At 35.3% G+C, this 25,448-nt stretch overlaps 1 protein-coding gene across 6 annotated transcripts in view; it reads left to right on the forward strand.

The window, feature by feature from the left end:
* rock2a (rho-associated, coiled-coil containing protein kinase 2a) overlaps window positions 1-25,448 on the forward strand; it is a 234,846-nt gene that overhangs the window by 169,988 nt on the left and 39,410 nt on the right. For all 6 annotated transcript variants that reach the window (XM_051924915.1, XM_051924912.1, XM_051924917.1 and 3 more), the window contains exons 22-26: window positions 7,586-7,772; window positions 18,193-18,286; window positions 18,936-19,030; window positions 21,813-22,004; window positions 22,582-22,750. In XM_051924915.1, coding sequence (XP_051780875.1) covers window positions 7,586-7,772; window positions 18,193-18,286; window positions 18,936-19,030; window positions 21,813-22,004; window positions 22,582-22,750 — 737 coding nt within the window. The remainder of the gene's footprint in view (window positions 1-7,585; window positions 7,773-18,192; window positions 18,287-18,935; window positions 19,031-21,812; window positions 22,005-22,581; window positions 22,751-25,448) is intronic.

The following is a 25,448-nucleotide window of genomic DNA, read 5'->3' on the forward strand; positions in this document are numbered from 1 at the left end:
GGGATTGCTTTGACCGCTTAATTGCTTTTTATGAGTCATTTATCCACAGAAACAAATGATGCACATGTAGCACTCCTTTACATGGGTCTGTCAATTCCTGGCGTCTGCTGTAATAAGAGGTGAGCCCATGTGTGTAAAACTTTGGATGGTGTGCTCTGCGTTGTATAACTATGTCTTATCTAGTCAAATAAAGTCAAACAAAGATCAATGTTGCAATTTGCCTTTAACCTTTAATACCTGTTTAAAGTTTTAATTGGGTTCAAGAGGCTAAAAAGCTAACAGAAATAGCTAGAATCCGTAGTAAGTCACAAAGCATTTTGCATTTGCACCAGATGTACAGCACTGCTGTTTGAAAGATAAAATAATTACTTAACTGACAGTTACTAAAGCACAGACAAATAGTAAGCAACAGTAAACATTTCTGAAAACAGTGTAAAGAGAACAAGATTTATGAAAGAGTTTAGCTTACCGAAAAAGCAAATAGAAACAACCACAATCAGCACCATGTTGTGAACCATTTTGCAGCTACAGTGCTGCTCCTTCCAGCACAAGAGAGAAAGAGAGCAAGCATGCACTAGAGTTCCTGACAGAAAACATTTAGAACCCCATCTCCCAATGCTTAATCATTTAATTAACCTGCCAGACACATAACACAAGAAGCAAACGAACAAGACGTGAGTCAAACAGTGAGTGCTGGAGAAAAACTGAGGATCTCTGAAATGCTGGGAGGCTACAGCAGAGTATGCCTACATATCACTTCATTTGTATGGATTCAGTGCAGTGCACAGCAAATTTAAGTTTTGCTTTTTGAAACTTTCTGGATTTTTACTATTTTTTTTTTTTTTTTTATCTTTTTGATTTACGTTTGGTTCAATTTGCGGTTATGGAGGACTGACTGGCTTTGGCCAGAACACTAAAGCACAGTTATTTAGTCAGGGCGAATTTAGAGCTGAAATTCAATCTAGCATTGATGTCTTTTGGAAGTGATGGGAAACTGACATAACTAGAGAAAATTCACAAGAAGAGATGGGTAACTTGCAAACCATACACAGAGAGTAACTGGGCAAGGTTTGGAATTCAAGCTGTTGAAGGGAGCTTCACCACCTACTGCCCCACCATGCCATTCTTGAAACACATGCAATTGAATTTATTTTTTATACAAATCTACCAAGCTTACCATAAACAGTAAATAAACAGTCAGGGTTTGCTTTACAAAAGAAAAAAAAAACTTTTGGCATGCGTATTAGGTAGTATGAACACCCTCCATGTATTACTCGGAAGACATCAGACTATATCCTAACACACAGTGTCCTCCGCATTCCTTCAAATTTATTTCCCCAGGATATCTTCTTCTGTGGCTTTGTGAAAAACGGGATTATGGGACTGTTAATGTCTAAATATGAACAGTCATTTTTTGATTATGTCAGTCCATGGTGGGACATACACTAAGTGTCAGTTTCAGCCAAGTATATATCTCTGCAACCCAGAGCCTACACCCTGGTGCTCTGAGTAGGTGGAGTTGCAGACTTTCAGAGCTCTGCATGGTTACACTATGGTTAAGGTTAGAGTTGTTGAGAGAATTATTGGACTTGAATAATGGCAAGCACTGTCAAGTAAGCTAATGCCACCTACTTGGCGCTCCAGGGTGGTGTCTCATATTGGCATGTTCAACAAATAATGAGCCTTCTTGGTGACCTGTTGTGCGTATCATTGATTTCTTGTCATTTTTGTGTATTCCACACAAACCCCATCTCAGCAATGGTGCATCAGCATTATTTAATTGCAGTGCTTTTATTTAGAGCAGTTTACTTAAAAAGAGTGTGAGTGTTTATTAGGGGATGATTAAGGTAATAATACCTAGCAAAGGTTTAAAGTAAATCATACAAAGCAGAGGCTATAGTTAGTATTTAAAAAAAGAAAAAACCCTGCTGGTAGCGGGTAGAATGCTGACCTCAACTTTAACTCTGTAAGCCGGCTGACTACTTGGTGATGCAGTGGGTGAGAAGTTATTCAAGGACTCGCATGTGAAAGTAACAAACTGCTTCTCCTTTGTCCATTTATAGCTTTTATAGTTGAATCAAAATAATAATTTTACGCCTTGTTACTTTAGGCGATGCATGTTAAGTGAGCAGTCAACAATAGTGCAGACTGTATATAAAACTGTGTGTTGGCAAAGGTAACCAAAATATGCACTACTTAAGATACTGTTTAAAATGGGGATGTTATAATAACAAAATGAAAATCAGAAATATAGCAGTTATTTCCCATTGTGTTTAATGTGGAAAACAAGACAATGTTTACATACTGTGTTGCTTAACAGTTGTTGTGATAAAACAGCAGTAAATCTGAGATCTCGAGTATAAGAGTGACTTTCACAATGCTGTTTTTCAAAAGCAGAATAGCAGGGGTAGGAAAATCAGGCCAGCTGAACTGAATGAACAGGCAGAAGAATATCTGCTTACTAATTATTTACTCCACGGTTTAGACACTCAAAAATGCAATAGGCTAATGTTCTCTTTGGAGTGGATATGCAAAAAGTACCACACATTTGGAGTAATAAAATATGAAAAGTAGTGCAAGGAAAAAACAAACAGCCGTTCATTTACATTCTATTACCGGTTTTACCGTTTGAGTAAGATTTGTTTTGTAATACATTTGAATTATTCAAAGAGCGACAATCGACTTAACAGTCCTAGTTGGTACATGTAGGTGCAAGTGTTGCATGATGCCATTTGAATGAGTAAGGGAAGTTTTTGGCTGAGTCAAAGTAAAAGTTTGTAAATTACAAAAGGTTTTTTTTTTTTTTTTATCTTTCTTAGTTCCAACTGTACATAAAGTTTAGATTTTCTGCTTTGTAACAAATGCTGTAATAAATATATCTGCTCTTTTCCTAAACACAAATACTTATACATCTAGTTTGATGTCTTAAGTTTACCAGTTCAGCACACAGCAGGCAGTCTGTAAACTTGATAGTTATTTGTTTTCATTACAGAAATGTTTTCCTGTCACTTCCATGTTTTTTGCATTCTATTCATTGCAGCTGGAGGGGCTAGAAAAATCCCTTTTAGATATGCTACCCTACTGAATCAGCCTTACGGTACAGAAAAGTAAATGCTTGGTGCACATTGAAAACATTAGAATCACCTTTTGGGATTCAGTAGTAGTTTTAGATGGCCGAATGAAGTCTTTTCTGTAGTTCAATGAATAGAAGCCATACTCCACTTTGATGTCTTTGCATATAGCAGTACCCAAATTACTGCTTACAGGTGCATGTAGTAATAGTGCAGTAGGCAAAGGCTGGGAGAATTACATTGCACCCAGAAGTGCGATACCCACAGGTTAGGAGCCATTTTGGGACGTGTATGATGCAGCTGGTTATTAATGTGAAGTTTGCTGTTTCACGACTGACATGCAGCAGATATGGATGAGCTTCGAACATGAGAGAACAAAATATCAATTAGATAGATAGATAGATAGATAGATTATTAATCCCAATGGGAAATTCAGGTGAAGAACAAAGTATATTTTATTACAAAATGACATTTGCATGAGGCAATAGTGTGTTTCATAATTAATAACTTATTGTAAGCAATTTGACAAATTGTACAATATATTGGGATATTGTACATACAAACTATTATTGATTGTGGGTTAATTTGTTCAATTGTTATGGTGATATATATCCTTTTTAATGAAAGATAACAAATGCGTAGGTTATTTTTCCTTTTTTTTTTTAAACTGAATGGCAAATGTGCCTCTGTGTGTATTCACAGCATGTTAAGTATCAGGTATTCAAATTAATTGGTACCATGATAACTGTAGCCAGAAATACATTAAAAGCAGAAAAAAGCAACAATGTTATGTGTAAGGTGCTAGTTGTAAACATCACTGATTTTCATTTTTAACAAAAAGTACCATCAAAACAAATTTACAAATCATGAAAAAGATATTGGGGAATGTAAGCATCTTTTCAGCAAATGAGAGCGGACATAATTGTCAGATTAATTACCAGGGGCCTCATGTATAACGCTGTGCGTAGAGCTCACACTATAACATGGTGTAAGCACAAAAGCGGGAATGTGCGTACGCACAGAAAAATCCAGATGCAGGAATCTGTACGTATGCAAACTTCCACTTTCTTCCGCAACATAAATCCCGATCAATGTGAAAAGTAACGCAAGTGCCACGCGCCTTCTGTCCCGCCCCAACTCCTCCCAGATTTACGCCTCTTTGAATATGCAAATCAATATAAATAGCCTTCTGTGAAAAGACAATGGGAAAAGCACAGGGGAAAATATAAGAATTTCAGCGAATACCAAGTGGAGGCAAAGGAAAAATATACTATTTGTTGGTTTAAACAGTGGTATAATCAACAAAAGGAAGTTGATCGAGTGACAGAGTGTCGGAGAAACTCGAAAGCTCAAGTTCACAAAGTCGCACAGTGCCCAAAATAAAAAAAAATCACATATTAAAGTCACCGTGAAAAGGAGTGTCGTAGCCCACCGTCTGAGTGTCATATGAAAGCTTATTAGGGTACAGACAAAGAAAATAGGCACACAGTGGGGGGAAAAAAGCACGAAATGTCAAGTTTAATCTCGAAATTTCCACTTTAATCACGTAGTTTATTTTGCCATTAAAGTAGAACATCATAAACTTCATCTTAAAATCGTTTAATTTACTAGTTTCTCAAATCCCATTGTAACTAAAGTAGCACATTAAATGCTTTGTTCTGTATTTGATCTTCTATGTGCTCTGTGTGTGAATCACTGCCTGCTTCTTAAACGGGCTTTCTCTTTCTCCGACAGGACACATAATCCATTACATTTGTGATATTACAGCTCTCTGAATAATTAAAATACTGAGATGTATACGTGATAACTTTTTCATGATGATAGGAATGAAAGCATGTTATTAAACATGAGAACACAGTGGTGCAGTGCTTGTTCATGTCTCACGCAAGAGGCTTGCTGCGCCATGCGCGACCTTCGATGAAATAATTTATTACAGAAGTACTATCTCTTTCAAACGTACTAACCTCCAATTCCTGTCCTTACTTTTCTTTCTCCAAATACCCAATCGCCACACAATCAGCTCTGTAATAGACGTTAAGCCATTTGTAAGCTTAGAACATCGATTCTTCAAAACTTTTAAGGAACATTGAAATATCTTCGTAGTACGTGTTTAATTATTCTATCCGTCTATCCTTCCAGTGTCGCATCAGCACCAGCAAGAATACAACGCAATGCTGGAACAATTCCTGAACTAGCCAGCGCTGCGGCACCGTGTCCTCACATGTTTAATTATTAACAATACAGATTATTTAAATGAAGTTAGTTTTATCTGTATAATGTAATCAACATATTTTGCTGCATGTTAAATGAAGTTAGTTTTATCTGTATAATGTAATCAACATATTTGCTGCATTTCATCTTAAAAATGGTATCGTCATCATATGTAAATACGCGCTTTATAAAGTGGTGCAGGTTGTGCAATATTATAACTGTAGTGCAAGTTTACAGTGAGGTAATTGTATGTATAAGTACAAACAGTTCTACAAGGAGCACTTGATGGATTGATGAAGTGCGTTTATAGTTTTTGGGATGAAACTTTTTGTAAACCACAAAGTCCGTACAGGGAAGTCTCTGAAGCGTTTTGCCGTGGCTCAGGCAGCGTCTGCTTCATGCTGTATACCGATAATTCTCTTTCCGATCAGCTGCTGCTGTGATTCCCCACTCAGATACAGTGATATAAATACTCCGAGTGGTGCAGTGAGAGTAATATGGAAAAAGATGATCTGCTGTGGCAACCCTTAATGGGAGCAGCTGAAAGAAGAAGATGCAGTGAGAGTTACAACGCTAAAGCAGTTATGGTATTTGGAATACTATGGCTATTCCCTGGACCATTATATTGCTGCAGCTTAATTACAATCAGATGCATTACACTAATAAACAATATGCAATTAGTTTCAGTGTATTTATAAAGCCGCATCAGGAATGTGGATCTAAGAAAGAAAGGGTGACCACACAGGAACAGTAGCACTGCTTTGACGCTGGGTGCCGCCAGTCTGCAAAACCGAGCGGAGAAATTGCGTACGCCAGGGTATGAGGTACCGTGGAAATGTGCGTGGCTTTATGCCAAGTTTAGGTTTTATACATGCGATTTGAGCGTGGAAACGTGAGTACGCAACATTTCTGTGCGTATGCACTGTTTATACATGAGGCCCCAGATCTGTGTAGACATGATAGTTTTACAATATTATACCATTCACAGATAAGGTGGAGCCAAATACAGAAACTCGGATTCTCAGGTTACTGGTTTGCCTGCAATATGTTCCTGTCCTTGCGTATAGAGTTAACATCGTTATCAATAGTTACTGAAAAATATTTTGGTACCAGTAGGGAAAAAAAGGTTCTTGTACAGGGTTTCTTTGATCATTTTCTATGTCAGTGTGAAGAGCTGGATGATTCTGGAATAACTCTATTGTTTCTCCTAGTCAAAACAAAATAACTGAGGTAGATTTGATAAGAATGTCCTCCAAGCACCTCTCATGAGAAGAATGCTGGGAAGATATTGAAGGACAAATACATAATATGCTAAATGGATTAGAACTCTCACATTGTCTGGGAACACCTACATTTTTTGTAGAATAGCGAGGTTTGTTTTGACAGTTGCATTATGTTAAAAATCATCACTTACGTTAAGCCAATAAGTAAATTTGAGAATCTGTTCTTACATATTTTGGATTTTAAGAATTATTTTGACTGAATGAAGTAAACAAAGCTAATAGAAATATTGGAAATGGGAGTGCCTTAGGGAGATAAAATTTCTATTACAAATGTATATATTTAGAATAAAACCCAGATAAGCAAGCAAAAATTACAAAATGAAGATCGATGTTAAGGTAGACAGATGTAATGAAAAGTTTGGCAAACCAGAAAAGAAATTGCATCAGCATCAAAGACTAAAAGCGGAAGCAGTTCGGATACATTTCTTCATTATTTCATGCAACGGTGATTATTGAAATGAGAAGTTAAGATTTGTAATGCCCTGAGATATATACAGTTACTTTAATTAAGTACTTGAGAATTCAAGAAAATGATCTTTACATTAATAGAATGGAATATATTGTAGTATGGTTTAATTCATAGATCTGGATATGGAAAAAGGACCTTGACAACTTGAAGTCTTTCCAAAGTGAACAAAAAAGAATATCTTTGAAATGAAGTGTAACTTCTTTGAAAAATTAGTATTTTTTAGTAGAGAGCATATGTAGTCTTCTTTAGACCCATACAAGAAATGGAAAAGAGGAGGAAGTCTGGTAAGAAAAGTAATTAGAGGTAAGCTGAAAAGGAGACCAAGAAGGCCAATCAAAAGTGTTTACACATTTACTTCAATATTATTAAAAATGGAGGATTTAAGATAATTTAACCAGTTAAAATGCTTTTATTTTTGCAAATAGTTTTCTTTTTAAATTACATTATATGCAAATAAATGGGTTTGTAAAAAGAAAAAAATAGCATCTAGTAACATTTAAATATCTAGTACATATTATGTAATATTTTCTTATCCTTTTATGTATTTTCAGGGATTCACTAGCAGCTCAACTTGAAATAACTCTGACTAAGGCAGATTCTGAACAGTTGGCACGTTCCATAGCTGAAGAACAGTACTCTGACTTGGAGAAGGAGAAGATAATGAAAGAGCTTGAAATTAAAGAGATGATGGCCAGGCACAAACAAGAACTAGCAGAAAAGGATGCTACAATTGGATCGGTGAGTTGTATATAGTTGATACCTTCACTTGTACAAGCCAAACATTTTAAAATCTAACATTGGCTGCTCAATGTGACTCACCAAAAAGAAACGGGTTTAGTCATACTGTATATATGGTGGGTGATCAAAAACGTTCGGATTAGAACCTGAAAGGGGTATTCTCCACAGCTGATTTTGTAAGTGGCCGAAGATTAGTCACTGTAGCCAAAAATAAGTAAATTACAGTCATCTAGCATTTGTGGTTTATATGTTTCTTGTTTGAGTCAAGTCAATATGGATGACAAAAAACAAACAAAAAAAAAGTTATTTTTATTGAATTCCTAGAGAACAGTACACGTTAGAGGTTTATTCTCATCTAGTAGGCATTTACTAGAAACATTTTGTTTTTTTGATGATTGATTGTTGGTGTTGAAACTCCAATAATGAACAAAAGGCTGGTGAAGCCTTCACTTAATCCCATTGACCTTTATATTTCAACATGTGGTCAAAGGTCTTTCCTGTGTCAAGAGCTTCTGAAATAAGCTTCTGAACCATTTAAAATAGTGGTCACATCACATTAGCTTGTGAATTACTGATGGCAATCATTTTGCAAGATATTTAGCTGATAGTGTTCCATTATAACTCCTTAGCGAAATGGGATAATATCATCTGGGTACTTGACAAATTTTAAATATTAAAAGCTTAATAGGGGCAGAATTATATATAGAGTCTAACATGTAGATATGGGGGAGCCAGTTGTTTCCAAAATGCAGAAATTACTTTAAGGACAAGCCATCAACTCCCAATAAATGCATTGAATGAAGGGCCTTTCTCAGCTCACATGATGAAATCTGAGTATTTAGCTTTGTCTACATCCTCTCTGGTCCTCTTCAGGTCCTCTAGCTCATCTAGTTTAGAGAAGAGGGATGCAACCTTACACTGCAGTGTTTTAGTGTAGTGAGAAGTCACCTTATTTATCAAGGTGTTAGCCTCACTAGAAATCTTTTTTCACATCTTTAACATTGGCAGTGAATTCCAGTGGGGTTGCATTCCTGTTTGAGACAAATGTCTTCAGGTCTGCGCACATGGTGTGCGTTTTGCATGTCCTTGTTGGAAGAGACCTCATAAAGATATTATAGACTAGCTTACTTCTTTTTGGTTGGGCTTATGGGCTCACGACTTCAGAGTGTGACCTCCTGTCTGAGGAGTGAATCCTAAAAATAGCTATTAATCAACGGTCTCCATCCAACATGCCAAAGCTTAAGAGGAACTGTAGTGGGGCTATCAAATAAGCCAAAAAGTATTCAAATAAAAGAAAAATTCAAATATATTCAGAGGCTGTCTGAACATGTATATCTGCACATGCTTTTTCATATTGTATTATTATGGTAATGGCTGCAGTGGCAGCTACAGCTAGAACAAAGACCAGCAGCAAAAAAAATCCTAGCAGTACTTGGGTAACTGTCATTCAAATATAAAGCCATCAAAATCCCAAGCATCTGCACCACTGTCTTTTTCAGACTAGTATGGATGGTTGGGTCTTCTCTGTAAGACAAGTAATAAAAGAAGGCATATAAAGGCAGTGGAAATCCTTATTGGCCACATACTCGAGCACCGCGTATTGCTATATAATTATTAATAATTTGCTTTTTGTTCCCTAACTCCCCCCCATATGTGTCTGCGTATGATACTTTTGCATGGATCCTGCTTGCAATACTTTGCTGGATGTGCCTTATTGCCAAACAGGCACAGGCATATCAAGGAAAATTTAGTTATCAAGACAATGACAGGGTGCATGGCCAGAACAGCGAGCGTCGTAAAAGAGCAGGGGCCTCATGCATAAACGGTGTGCACACCCAAAAATGTTGTGTACACCACGTTTCCATGCTCATATCATGATGTATAAAAACTAAACTTGGTGTAAAGTTACACACGTTCTCACACCAGCTTAATCTGTTGTGTACTCAAGTTTTCGACTTGGTTTTGCAAACTGGCAGCACCCAGCATCAAAGCAGTGCTACTGTTCCTGTGTCGTTTCCCTTTACTTTTTTAGATTCACATCCCTGACACGGTTTTATCAAATACACTGAAATTAACCGGATATCATTTATTAGTTTAAGGCATCTGATTGTAATCAACCTGTAACAATGTAATTGTCCACAGAATGGCCAAACTATTCCAAATACCACAGCTGCTTTAGTGTTGTTACTCTCAGTGCACCACGCAGAGTATTTTAACCCACTGTATCTTTGTGTGGAATCACAGCTGTACAGCAGCTGATCAGAAAGAGAATTATCAGGATACAGCATCTAGTACATACAGCCTCAACCACATGCACAGTCTGTTTGAAAAGCTCCCATACGGCAAATGTTTCTGGACCTCGCGGTCATACTTATAAGTACAATTACCTCACTGTAAACTTGCATTAAAGTTGTAATATCGCACAACTTGAGCCACTTTATGAACTATCTGCACTATATGTACATGTGTATTGTACTTATGCTTTCATTTTGTATATGTTCCATTGTTATTTTATCATATTATTATTATTACTGTTTATCATTTTATAGGAAAATTAGTTTATGGAGGATTTGCATATTTAATCTCATTGTACCGTACAATAACAATAAAGCAATTTAATTCAATAGAAGAAAGCTCACATTTACATATGATGAAGACTGGCTTCTAAGTCGATTTAGATTTCCAAGCACTATTTTCTTGGAGCTCTTGATATCATTTTTAAGATGAAATGCAGTAAATTGTGTATATTACATAATAGATATATTTTTAACTTCATTTAAATAATATATTGTATTACATGTATTAATGTACTGTTAATAATTATATATGTTGGCACGGTGGTGCAGCGGTAGCAATGAGCTGGCGCCCCATTCAGGGATTGTTCCTGCCTCGTGCTGTATGCTTGCTGGGACTGTCACGACCCTGGATGGTTAGATGGATGGAATAATTAAACATGTACTATGAAGATATTTCAATGTTCCTTAAATGTTTTGAAGAATTGGCATTCTAAGCTTGCAGATGGTTTGACATTTATTACAGAGCTTATTGTGTGGTGATTGGTTGCATGGAGAAAGAAAAGGAAGGAAAGGAATTGTGGGTTAGTATGTTTAAAAGAGACGGCATTTATTTTGGGACAGGTTAAGACTCGAACCCAGGACCTTCAAACTAGAAGTCAGCAGCTCTAACCGCTGTATGCCAACCAAGAAGTCAGGATAACCAGCAACACTAACCCGATTTCTTTTTCTTCGGTTATAGTCTTGGGGGAGAACGGCAAAATTTGTTCTGTTATACTTGTATCTTTTGTGAAAGTGCTTATTTGATATTTGGACTTTAGTCTTCACACATTTTACACTTCATGTCTACATTTTGTCGTTGGTTCTAAAACATGGAAAAAGTTTGTCTTTTAGGTATGTGTTCAACATTTCCTGTCATCCTACACTTACACAGATCTTTTTAGACATGGAACACACGTGAAATGCATGTGTTACATTTACAAGACAAAAGACACTGAATGGAGACGTGCGAGTGGATGTAAGGTGGACCGGATTTACGAGTTTTTTCGTAAGCTTTGGTAATTCTAGTGTTAAGTAGCACATATAATACATAGTAAGAACACGTAGAATATGAAGCATTTAACATGCTACTTTAGTTACAGTGAGATTTGAGAAACTAGTAATTTAAAAGATTTTAAGATGAAGTCAATGACATCCTACTTTAATGACAAAATAAACTACCTGATTAAAGTGGAAATTTCGAGATTAAACTTGACATTTTGACCTTTTTTTACCCCACTGTGTCCCTTTTTTTTTTTCTGTGTACCCTAGTATGCTTCCATATGACACTCAGACAGTGGGCTACGACTCGCCTTTTCACAGTAACTTTGATATCTTACTGCTTCTTTTTTATTTCGGGCACTTTGCAACTTTCGAAACTTAAACTTTCAAGTTTCTTCGCCACTCTATGCCACTTGATCAACTTCCTTTTGTTGTTTATACCACTGCTTAAACCAACAAATAGTACGTTTTTCCTTGCCACCATTTGCTATTCACTGAAATTCTTTTTTTCCTGTGCTTTTGCCATTGTCTTTTCACAGAACGGGGTTATTTGTATTGATTTGCATATTCAAAGAGGTGTAATTTTGAGAGGAGTTGGAGTGGAGTAGCAGGCACTTGCACTTGCGTTACACTCCGCACTGACCAGGATTTATGTAGCAGAAGAACATGGAAGTTGGCGTATGCATTTCTGTTTTTGTCCTTATGCCATGTTTTAGTATGAATTCTATGCATGACCGCTATACAAGAGGAACCAGGAAAGTGGCAGTGAGGTTGAAGGTGGACTTGTTTTATTATTTTGGAAGTGTTCAATGGGCAGTGGCAGAATATCATTTATATATCAAAGCATTCAGAATAAAATGCCAGTTGCAACCAGTGGATACGCCCGGAAAAGCAGAATCAATATAGTATGAAGTCACAGTCTACTCAATCTACTTTTTTTTGCTTTTCGAGATGCAGCAATATTTTAATAATGATGGCCTGGATATTTTTAATTACACCTCATTGTTTTAGGCATTATGTGTCAAGCCAGCAGCCACATAAGACAGACTAATAGTGGGACATGGTGTGCACTGTAAGAAAAGGAAAACCAGAATTCCAACAGTCATTTTCCATTTGCTGTAATGAGAAGATTTTCAAATTAAATAACAGTCAGGGATCTCAGGTTTTAGAGTGAATGGGACAGAATCTGATGCAAAACAATACTTATAGGGCATAGGAGAAGCTTTCAGAAAAACTGCTCTGAGCACAGTTGTAGATCAAAGTGCAGAGTAATGGTTCAGGAAAAGAAAAACAAACACTATGTTGTGAAGGGGTCTGACTGTAACGTTTTATTAATGATGGTAATAAGCTAACTATTCAAAATTGTGAAAAGGCTGATTATGGGAGTGGAGTGCAGAAACAGCTTTGCATAGAATGTCTGCCTGGAGTAACACAACAGCAGAATAACAAAGGTGGAACAAACAACTGTTCTTTGACAATCGAAAAAAACTTTTTTTTTTTTTTTTTATATAAACAAATTCAAATTATATTTGAATAACGATGTCTGATCTGGCAGCCCTAATCTGCAGAGAAGAATGACAAAAAAATCCCCAAATCCAAAAGTTTTAAGCTTGTTGCCTCACACCTAAGAAGACTTCAGAGTGTAGTCCCTGCCAAAGGTGCTTCAACTAAGTACTGAGGAAAGCATCTGAATAAATGTGTCAAATGTGATATTTCAGTTTATTTTTAATAAATTTGCCATAATTTAAAAGCCTGATTTTTGCCTTGTAATTTTGAGGTTTTGAGTGTTGCTTGACATGGGGAAAAGAACATTTAAATTATTTTAGTATAAGGCTGCAATATAACAACATATAAAAAAGTGAAGGGATCTGAATTCTTTCTGATTCCACTATAAATGCAATATAATAATTTTATTTCTTGGAGGGAACCAAAAGTAAAACAGAGGGGGCATCTTGGGAGAGCTGATCTAGCTTGCTCCCTCCACTTGGGGCCGGCTGGTCTCCCCAGGACCAGTTCTCTTGACATGCCACATTTAAAAGTGAGGCTACTGTTCTGTGTTCTGGTGGGACATCTAGTTGGACTTAGATGACAGAAGAAAATGTTGACACGATAGAACAAAGTGTAATGAAGTATTGAAGAGTGTGGGCCAGAGAGATGCTATAGAGATTAATTATGGGTGAGCAAAATAATTTCTTTATGAACAGTTAAACAAGATCAAAGTTTGTGTATGTTGAGTGCCGAGAATGTTGATTGCCACTAATTCCTCAGTCTGTTAGGATGAACTTCATGGCACATGCCAGAACAATAATGAAGACATCAACTTGACTATCGAGGAGTGGTTGACGTAGCAGTATTAATTTTATTTGAATGGTTTATTAAAGTTTTGTGACTATATAAAAATTGTATTAGGTGTTAAACGGATCATGTTGGAAAACAAAACTACTTTGGTTTTACTATTGGTATTTCTTTCAATTGGTCAGGCAAAAAATATTTTGATGACCCCTTATTTATCTATAATAATAAAAGGCAAAGCCCTCACTGACTGACTCACTCACTGACTGACTGACTGACTGACTCATCACTAATTCTCCAACTTCCCGTGTAGGTGGAAGGCTGAAATTTGGCAGGCTCATTCCTTACAGCTTACTTACAAAAGTTAGGCAGGTTTCATTTCGAAATTCAAAGCGTAATGGTCATAACTGGTACATATTTTTTGTCCATACACTGTAATGGAGGAGGCGGAGTCACGTATCGCGTCATCACGCCTCCTACGTAATCACGTGAACTAAAAACAAGGAAGAGATTTACAGCACGAGTCACACGCGGGAACGAAGGTAAATGACGTTAATTTTTGACTGTCTTTTAATACTGTGAAAGCATACATATTAACACATGTGCAATTAAACGTGTGCATTTACGGGGTGATTTCTCAGGCTTAAAAGCTCGCCTTTTACTAAAAAGGTAAATGCAAAACTATTTTCAATCAGTTTATTGAAACGCTCCCGTTAAGGATTGCGATAACATATTCGCGAGATAAAAGAACGAAGTAGGGGAAATGGAGGAAGAGCCGGAAACAGCGAAGAGCAAAAAATTAATTAAACAATTGAGAACGGAGCGAGTGAAGCATACAAGCATGTTCATAAGGGAAACAAAGCACGGTGTAAAACGTAAGTTTAAATTAAGTTTATAGAAACGCTCCCGCTGCGGATTGCAATAACATATTCGCGAGATAAAAGTTTAATGAGAAGACACGAGGTATAAACGAACCACACGCCGTGGCGCAACGTTAAGGGCAACAGTTTCAACCATTCTATGATCTGCTTCTCGCAACTGAAAGACGGCACATGGCGGATGTTAGCCGACTTGCTGACCGCAACGTTAGGGGCTTCAACTATGGCGCTGACGCCACATCTCAGTGCCAACACTTTGCAGACTCTACTTAAAAGACACGCCCTCCTCACTGGACAGTTAAAAAGACCAATCAAACTAACGATGACATCAAGTATTACCCAATCAAAAGTAGGAAAGGAGGCATCTTCATAAAATGCGTGTGGGATGATTTGCATGACACGCTGCTTTAAAAAAAAAAATGATAAAAAAAATACGGGATAAATCCCGTCCAGTATTGATTCAAAACGGGACGCGCAATTTCATTCTCAAACGCGGCACGATTCCGTATTTTAAAGGACGGGTGGCAACCCTACAGTGCCAGGTAACCACCCATACAATCAGATTGTGATTCAGACTAGGAATGCAATGAATGTAATTACCCCCGATCTACATACAAGGCGAAAGTCTTGCAACATTCAAAATGATGGTTTGGGATAATTAGTACTTATTAAGTACACCATGGCACATAAAAGAGCTTATGAAGCCTTGAACCGAAAAAAGCAAGATCTCAGAGATCGTAAAAAAAAAAAAAGGAGGTAATGTCGTTTTACTCGCTGTACATTTTAGTCAAACATTACCAGTTATTCCACGAGGGAGACCAGCAGATGAACTCAACGCGTGTTTAAAATCCATGCTTCTCCCACGCTCGGTTATATGTCGCGTGTTCTCGGGTAGGTACACCAAAAAATGTATACATTTAAGCATGTAATGGGCAAAGAAAAAAATGAGGTATACCCGAAGGCACTGCAGTAGTACTCAATGTAACTTTACTTCTTAAATGTTAATGTTTTACTGTTTAATAATTTATACGCTTCTTATATATTGTTCAAATTCTTTTATCAAAATACCAGTGACAGCGCAATGCACGATAACATGGAGTGAATACACCATACGCATCTGCCTACGGCCGCCCTGGTGTGCGCAGATAGGAGTTGATTCTAAAATAAAATAAACATAAAAAGAGTAATACAATCATCACCCATAAAGCGGATAGCAGACGTGACGTATTATATGTGTACCAGATTTCAAGTCAATAGGTGAAACGGTTTGCAAGCTACAGGTGATTTAAAATCCTGGACAGACCAACGAAAAGCCACGGTAGCAAATTATAGAAGAAGATTTTACTGTTTAATAATTTATATTTATATGAAATGTGCTTCTTATATATTACTTCATATTCTCATATGATAATGATGTTAATGTTGTTTATATTGATTTCTATGTTATTGTAAGTGCATCTATGTGTGTATATGTATGTATGTATGTATGTATGTGTGTATATATATATATATATATATATATATATACACATATATATTGATAAAAAATATATGTGTATATGTATATATAATATATCTGTATATGTGTGTATATGTGTATATGTATATATATATGACAGCAACACTCATAACAATGACAACACAATTACATTGACAATCATGTTACGTTATTTTTAAAATGTTTCCTTTACTTTTTCATAACCTCTTTAACACACTACTTCTCCGCTGCGAAGCGCGGGTATTTTGCTAGTTTACATAATAAAGTAATATGTAATAATGGTTTTGATTTGTAAATTGAATATACAGTTACAGTGATCCCTCGCTATATCGCGCTTTGCCTTTCGCGGCTTCACTCTATCGCGGATTTTATATGTAAGCATATTTAAATATGTACTGCGGATTTTTTGCTGGTTCGCGGATTTCTGCGGACAATGGGTCTTTTAATTTCTGGTACATGCTTCCTCAGTTGGTTTGCCCAGTTGATTTCATACAAGGGACGCTGTTGGCAGATGGCTGAGAAGCTAGATTGCTTACTTTTCTCTCTGTCTTGCGCTGACTTTCTCTGATCCTGATGTAGGGGGATTGAGCAGGGGGGCTGTTCGCACACCTAGACGATACAGACGCTCGTCTAAAAATGCTGAAAGATTATCTTCACGTTGCTATCTTTTGTGCAGCTGCTTCCTGAAGCGACATGCTGCACAGTGCTTCGCATACTTAAAAGCTCGAAGGGCACGTATTGATTTGAAAAACAAACTCTGTCTCTCTGTATCTCTCTCTCTCTCTCTCTCTCTCTCTCTTTGTCTGCTCCTGACGGAGGGGGTGTGAGCTGCCGCCTTCAACAGCTTTGTGCCGGCGGTGCTTCGCATACTTAAAAGCCAAACAGCCCTATTGATTTGTTTGCTAGAGATTGTTTTCTCTATCTATGTGACATTCTGTGCTCCTGACACGCACTCCTTTGAAGAGGAAGATATGTTTGCATTCTTTTAATTGTGAGACAGAACTGTCATCTCTGTCTTGTCATGGAGCACAGTTTAAACTTTTGAAAAAGAGACAAATGTTTGTTTGCAGTGTTTGAATAACGTTCCTGTCTCTCTACAACCTCCTGTGTTTCTGCGCAAATCTGTGACCCAAGCATGACAATATAAAAAATAACCATATGTTTATATGGTTTCTACTTCGCGGATTTTCTTATTTCGCGGGTGGCTCTGGAACGCAACCCCCGCGATGGAGGAGGGATTACTGTATAACTTTTTTTTAATGAAATGTAACTAATAATACATTTGTGTGTTTATTTATAGTAGTAAATAACAAAAATGATTAATAATACAAATACAAAAGAAATCCAAAAAAATACTAACCACAGAATGGTAAATGGTAAACTCTTACTGATGCAGTCCATTTTTGCAGATGCAGATGATAATGGTGTAGTTACGAAATACAATACCCTGTTAACCCCCTCTTGAAAGTTGTGCAAAATTTTGTCCTACCAGGAGGCCAATGTAAGTGAAAATTGGTAGAAATTGGCAGTGCTATGCAGATGAAGATGCTTTCCAATCCAGGAGAAATCACATGAACAATTGGCAATAGGACAAGAACATAAATCCAGAGAGAACTGTAATCTGATGGGTGTGATTGTAATACAATTGTATTGTATTGTGCAGTGCAATGAAGCGTGGAAACAAAACGACAACGGCTGGCTTCTTATTCACTTTTAAAAGCAACACCCTCAACTTGTTTCACCCAGCAGCACTTGCAACAACCGCTGAAGCTGCCCAATGACATAGTACTTCTGGAGTTGCTGTAATTTGCAGTCAATTTAAGTAGCACTGCTACAGCATCATCTGCTGTTTTTCTAGAATTTGTTGCAAAACTTGTGTAATTTCCATTTAATTAATGATGACAAACCCGCGAATAGGCAGATTCGCGAATCATAACTCACAATTCGCAAAGGCTGACCTGTATTAATTTTATATCCATGGGTATTGTTGTGCTATCAAATGCTTCCAAAAAAAAAAGCTCGGCTTAGGCCCTTTTCAAGTACTGCTTTCTCGACTTTGTTCAGTATTAGAGTTTTAGATTCTGTGGCTGTAACATTATGGCTAATAAAAAAGAAAAAAGTGAAATTTGAAAGGAGTCCGCTTATTTATTTTTTTTAATTTTGTTTTTGTACCCCAACCCCACACCATTTCTGTTTAGCTAGAGGAGGCAAATCGGACCTTAACCAGTGATGTTGCAAATCTGGCTAATGAAAAGGAAGAGTTCAACAACAGATTAAAAGAAGTTCAAGATCGTAAGTATTTTATTTATTTTTTTATTATTCTCAACAGCATTTGAATTGCTTCTAGATGAAGTTTCTGCGCTCTGGCCTCTGTTCATAAGAGTTTTGTCTGTGGACTTATTTTTTTCCCCATACTCCAAAGACATATTCTTTTTATGGTTTGTTTTTATCTGTATAATTTTATTGATATAAAACAGTTTTAATAAGTTGATCAATGAATTACTGGAACCTTACCTCATTCACTCCATGAAGACATGTTCCACACAATTTCTGTGTTGGAAAAAAAAAATATGAAAATGAATGAGTGCAAACATGTAACTTCTTTAAAACAACTATAAAACATTGATAGTTTACTAAAAATATATATTTAAAAAATGCTGTTTTAAATTTACTTGTGTTGAAGACATAATTATTATAATATTGTTATATCTGAAAATTTGTATATGTTTCAGAAACATCAATTAGACTAAAGACAGCTAGCAGAGGTGCATAACAACAGAAAATTATAACTTAAGATATCTCTTATTTATAGTATAGTATTGTTATTTTATAGGCTTAAGGGATTGCATAAGGTAAGTATACTTAACCTAAAAATTAAGTATACCTCTAAATTGATATATTGGAGTAAAATGTTAAATTGTTTTCGAATTGTTTCCTGTAGAATTGCAGAAGATGATGGAAAGTGAGCAGTCACTTGGAATAGTTAAACTTCAGTTTGAGAAACAATTACAATCTGAACGAACACTAAAGACACAGGTAAAAATGTAACACAATTTTTCTTGTGTTTAAACAACTGATTTATTGGCCACATGACTTGATGGATACAGTTTTTGGATTAGAGGTACACGTATTGGTACATCTTTCAGATTAAATACAACTGCCAGTATTACACAACACAGAATTTATATTAAGTATTTCAGTATAGCCGAAACTCTTTCTAAACACTGACGAAAGTCAACGTTTTTGGTTTTGTTTTGGGCACTAGTTGGCAGTGAAGTCCGTAAAGTAAATTGAGACTTGTCCTTTTTTATTACAACCCATCATCAAATACCTTCCTTATTAAGACATCAAACTGAACTTAATTTTCTAGCTATGAAACCACAAAATACGAGTCAGAACAATATATTATGTAGTTAAAGACAGGAAGGAACAGCATCACCTTTGCAACATGTTTTGCAAGCAGTGTCACAAATAGTGCTTGAATGCTTGAAGAAAGCATATTTTTTCTTCAGGTAGTCCGGTTTTCATCCCACATCACAAAGGCATGCAACTAGATTAATTGATGACGTTGATTAAACTATATAAGGATAACTGTTTGCACCTAAGTGTTCCCTGCTAGGATCTTGTGTATGATGCTGCCTAAATCTTGCCCTGGTGACCCTTACATAGATTAAGCTGCTTCAAAGTAAACCTATTTAGAAATCACAACAAATAATCCATAGTTTGAGAATGTCATTTGATTTATTTTGTGCGTCTGGCTAATATCCTCTGTTCTGTACCAACTTTTCTAGTGTATTAACCATGCAAATTAATGTAATAATAAAGAGGTTAATAAAGTTTACCTAATGTGGCCCATCTGCACACCACTTCCTGAAGCTGACTAGTAGATGAATGTGCATCCAAGTATGTTAAGTGAGAATTTATTTCCTTTTATACTTTGTGCCACTGCATGTAGAATGGTTCCTAGGAACAATATAAAGAACATATTTCAGTAGGAATCCCTTAGCAGTCCCTGTGTGTAATGAACTTGCCACAAAACATAAAATAATTCACAGTACTATCTGCTCATAATCTGCAAAGTGCCATTCATGATTCCTAATGCTGTTACATGAATTAGTGAGTTGCATTTGGCAATTGTTTTTGGACTTCACAAAGCCTTGGTAATGATTTGAGAATGTATCATTTCATTATTTGTATTGATCGATCCATTGATCTATTCATGTTCTAGTCTCTACCTGTCCCCACCAGATTTTTTTTTTTTTTTTTTTTTTTTTACTGCTTTGATCTATTGCTGCCGGTACAGACTCTAGCTTATTGCAGCTCAGTTTTCTGAGCCTTAGAATTTTTTTTTTATTGCAGAGTGATTAGATTTCATATCATTTACCATTTTTACATATTGTATCAAGTGGAAATTGAACTAAGTGGCAAAATATTACAGATTAACTGAAAGTATATTGGCCAGTATGTGTGTATATTATTACAGTAATTTAAAATGCAGTGGCATTTTGCATCAAAACTCTCCACATCTTGTTCCAAGCAGTTCTGGCTTCTTCCTCATGTCCACAATTTTCTTTGTATAAATCCAGCAGTGATAATGGTAAACAATTTTTGGTTTTTGGATTCTCACCCCTGTCATAAAAATTCACAAATTTATCAGCATACTGCACTTTAAACAGTTTTAAGCTGTGCATCTATTTGACAAAATCTGATAACAGGGAAAAAAAACCCAGCAAATTGAATCAGTTATAGCTGTGGTCTGGTCTTGATTGTCCTCTGATGTTTACCTCTTACAGCTTTTTAAGATCTAATATACTTAATTATATGACTTCACTTTATGATTAGGTTTAAAGCCTTTCAGAAACATGTTCTTGCTTTTCAAAGTTTGAATGCAGTATTTTTATGATGTCCTTAATCCCCAAGTCTATGAAGAAAAACATGAACATTTTTTTTTACTTCAAGCCTTAGCTGCTGTTTGTGTAAAATACTAAGATATGAAGAGAGCTGACCTGTTCAGTGCTCTCATTACTTAGGAGGCTAGTATTACAGATGCTTCAAGTGTTCAGGATTATCTTTGTTATTGCCTTATACTGATAATGGAAATCACAACACTAATTTGTAACAACTGGTGTCAGAGCTTTTTCTGAAGCACATAGGAGACTTGTGTTAGCATTAACAGTCAATTTTTGTTTTAACAGTATGAGGACTAGATGTGCAGTTGAATTTTTCATAATCAGTTTCTTAAGTAAAAGGTAGTGGTATGTTATAAAAAGCAGTGGTTAAATTAACAAAAGGTGAACTGTATTTCTAGAAATTTCAAAGGAAATGAAAGGTGTGATAATATTATTGGTAAGCTGTTTTTAATTTATGCAAATTGACTTCCATGACCGATTGATTGTTTAGCATCTCTTGTTTAGTTCTCAGCCATGATGCTGTCCTTTGCATTCAGTCCTCAAACACTGCATTCCATTTCCAGCAGGTTTCAGTCCATTCTTAAGATGTCACTATATAGCAATCACACCTATTTTATTTATTTTAATTCTTGGCTAGTTTGACAGTGCAAGCATGTATTTAATTTAATTTAAATTTATGTACAGTTTTTCAATACTTAAATTCTTAATTATGTTCATTATGAATCAGTAGGAAGAGTCCTGGCTACTTTTCCGAATTAAGAGTGATACATTGTTTTGAAGTTTCCATGGACAGTAAGATTGGAATTGGAATTCTAAGACTAAAGATTTTTTTTTTACTTTTTTTTTTTTTTTAATCTGGTTATTAAAGAGCCATAAATGTAAAAAAAAAAAATCTAAACTATTTGCAGGCAGTGAACAAGCTGGCGGAGATTATGAACCGCAGAGAAGTCCGTGGAAGTGGAAGTAGGCGCGGAAATGATACAGATGTGCGCCGAAAAGAAAAGGAGAACAGGAAACTTCAGCTCGAGCTTCGTTCTGAGAAGGAGAAACTTAACAGCATGATGATTAAATACCAGAAAGAAATTAATGAGATGCAAGCAGTAAGAACCTTATTTACGAAGTGCAATTGCCATTTATCTTTGTCAGAAATTAGAATAATAGGTGCTGATGTGCTCCAAAAACCTAGCTTAAATTTGCATTATAAAACCAAAACTTTTTTACAAATATTTTCATGTAAAGCTTTATATGTATACCCTTAGTCTAAGAAATTATCTGTCAATTAAATATGTCTGCTAATGGTACATAATGTTGTAAACTGTGTTCTGAGATTTTTCAGGTGAGTAACATGGAAGTTTAAAGGTAAAATTGTTACACGCACTAATCTTGCTTTTGGAAACTGGTTCATTAGTACTGTACATGTAACTTAGAATTTCACTGTACTCTGTACACTTGACAGTAATGGCCTTACAAACCTGTAGACCATTATTTTTGAAGATTTTTTAAAAATCTTTTTAATGATAATATTTGTAGCTATAATATATAAGCATTTCAATTGAACTGTCAAGACAGGCGTACCATTTTTAATGCATGCAGACAATGGAGAGTAGTAGTAATTGTGTTTTGTATGTGTATATATACACACATAATATATGCATTTTATTATTTTTCTTTTAATAGCAAATAGCAGATGAAAGCCAGATTCGCATTGAGTTGCAGATGGCATTGGACAGCAAAGACAGTGACATAGAACAGCTGCGTAATCAACTTATATCCATAAATGTCCACAGTTCAGATACAACAAGCATTGGCAGTGGACCAGATTTTGATGTCGATGATACCTATCCAGGTGAGCTGCACGTATTTCGGTAGTGTATTGCCTTAATTAATACCATTTCTGGATATCAATGGTAAATGCATTTCAGTAGCATTGAATGTAATTTTTCCAATTAACACAAGTCTACAAAATTAAGGTCATGAAAAACAGTTTTCATTTTTAAGAGCTATTTTTTCTTTGCGTTCATGAATAAAAGAAAAAATATTTCCATCACGTCACAGTTATGTACGTGAAATTTAATTAAAATATAACAAATTACTAAATATATTAAATAGTTGTTCAAAGTCAGTTTACCCTCAAATATGCCGTCTTTCAATTTAGTTGCCTGGAAACAGCACCAATACATAAAATAGGCTTCAACTTTTGATAGGGCTTTGACAAACTTCTTCATTAACTTAATATGGAGTGATGGTGATGGAGATAATATGGATTATCTGGATCCACCAAGCTAGGTCTGGTGATGTATTTGGCACCAAGCTGTAGCTTTCCTTTAAGTTAAGTGTCCAATCTTTCTGAACCCATTGGCTTTGCTGTCCCACTCTCAGAGAAACCGTGGGAATATTGCATCCCTGGCTGTTGACTTAGCATGATGCAGAGAATTTTTAGGTCCCGACATAAGAACCAGTGGTGCTCATTGTAGTTAATAACTGTGTATATATATATATATATATATATATATATATATATATATATATATATATATATATATATAATATAATATAATATAATATATATATATATATATATATATATATATATATATATATATTAATATAATATAATATATAATATAATATAATATATAATATAAAAAAAAACTCTCTTGCTTTAAACATTGATAGTAATATTAGAAAATATTAAATTGAAGCATATTATCATTAAAATAAAATACGGATATTTAATTATAAGGTGAAAATAAAAAAATATATACATCATTGACAACTAAAAAAAATATGCTTTGTGGGGAAAAAAAAATGTTGCTTGATGGAGAAAAATGTATTTCATTTTTGAATTTAGTGCCCAAAAATATCTAAAAAATCACATGAAATAATTAAGACATTTTTTTCGATGTATAGGCCTACTTTCACTCACTATTAATTATGATATAGTTCTTCTGTTGTTAGTTTAAACAGTTAAAAACATAAAAACACAATATATTGTAATGTATGTGTCACTTTTTTGTTTCCATTATGTTAAATCAGTGTTTCTTTTACATTTGTTTAGTGTGACACATTTATAGATGTTATAAAACATATGTATGTCCATTTCTCACTAGTAAAGCAATATCCAGACATTTTGATTTTTGAAAAGCTACATACTGATAATAAATATCCATCCTTAATGCTCAAAGCACATTCCAAGTCAATATTTCAAGTAGATTGCTTAAATCCAATAAATAATTATTTGTCTCTTCAAAATGTATAAAATTCACATAAGCAAGTTCAATGCTTTCAGGTACTATAACTTTCAAATCTAGACCACTTCTTTATTATTTTAATTATTAAACTCATTAGGCTTGGACAGTAATCCTAGTAATGACTGACCATTCATTTTCATAGCAATGTTTCTGTCATTCACTTGCTATAACTGCTTTACAAAAATAGCTGTAGAACTCCTTAAATAATAATTACAACACATTTTGTGGCTTATTACTATCAAATCTGCTTGGTTTTCATTTCATTGTTGAGTAACTTTTTTCATATTTTGTGCATTTATATTTTAGCCAACTATCTTGTATATCTATTCAGTATTTTATTTGCCTTGTTTCAATAATCCCATATGTCTATGCTAAGTCTACAGTAAATTTCAAAACATAAATAAATGTGTTGCTCTGTGTGTGATTTTACCTTTGTGTGTTGAAGTAGCAACATTTTGAGCACTGCTTTTACATTTTTTGACTAAAAATTACTTCAGGCCTCCTTTCTTGGTTTGGCAAAGTAATTCACATAAACAGTAATGAGAAGTTAAGCAAAATGACACCATTTTTTGGCTAAGTAGAAAGATTGCAATTTGGGTCTGAGTTGCCTTGAAAGCTTGCATATGGTAAATTTTCTAGTAAGCCAATAAAAGGTGTCATGTTGCTTAACTTCACTACATCCATGATGGCTACCATGATAGAACACCCTAGTACTACAGACATAATAAGTAATTTATTATGTACTTCTGCAGTTGTGCAGAGTGATTGGTTGAGTGAACACATAAAATTATGTCACTACAAATAGCTTAATTTTGTAGGTTCCCTTCAAGATCAAGATGATTTGCCCCTACATATTTATTTAACATCACATACATATATTTCTATGAATAATTATGACTTCACCTGGGCTGCTGAGTCTGTAGTACTCTGTACAGGCTAGCACTATTAATATAGTTAACTAGATGGTGTTCTTTAAGAAAATGAGACTAATGTTATAAAAAAAAAAAAGGCAGATCTTCTTACACACAGAATAAATAGTGGGTAATTACTCTGATAGACCTTTTACAGTCTAATTCCTGTCTTGAACAGAATAAAACAACCTGCAGTCCTGGTCCTGACTGGGTCCTCAATGATCTTTATATTATGAGGCATCAATAATGCAACAGGCGTGTTTCAAACAAACCTTTTTCAAATATAGGTAACCTTTCACCAACATTTCTTGAAAAAAAAAAAAAAACATAACGATGTTTTGTTCACCAGGTAGTACATTTGCTAGATATTCATTAGTGAGAA

The sequence above is a fragment of the Erpetoichthys calabaricus genome, chromosome 3, assembly GCF_900747795.2.
Source record: "Erpetoichthys calabaricus chromosome 3, fErpCal1.3, whole genome shotgun sequence".
Taxonomy (NCBI): Eukaryota; Metazoa; Chordata; class Cladistia; order Polypteriformes; family Polypteridae; genus Erpetoichthys; species Erpetoichthys calabaricus.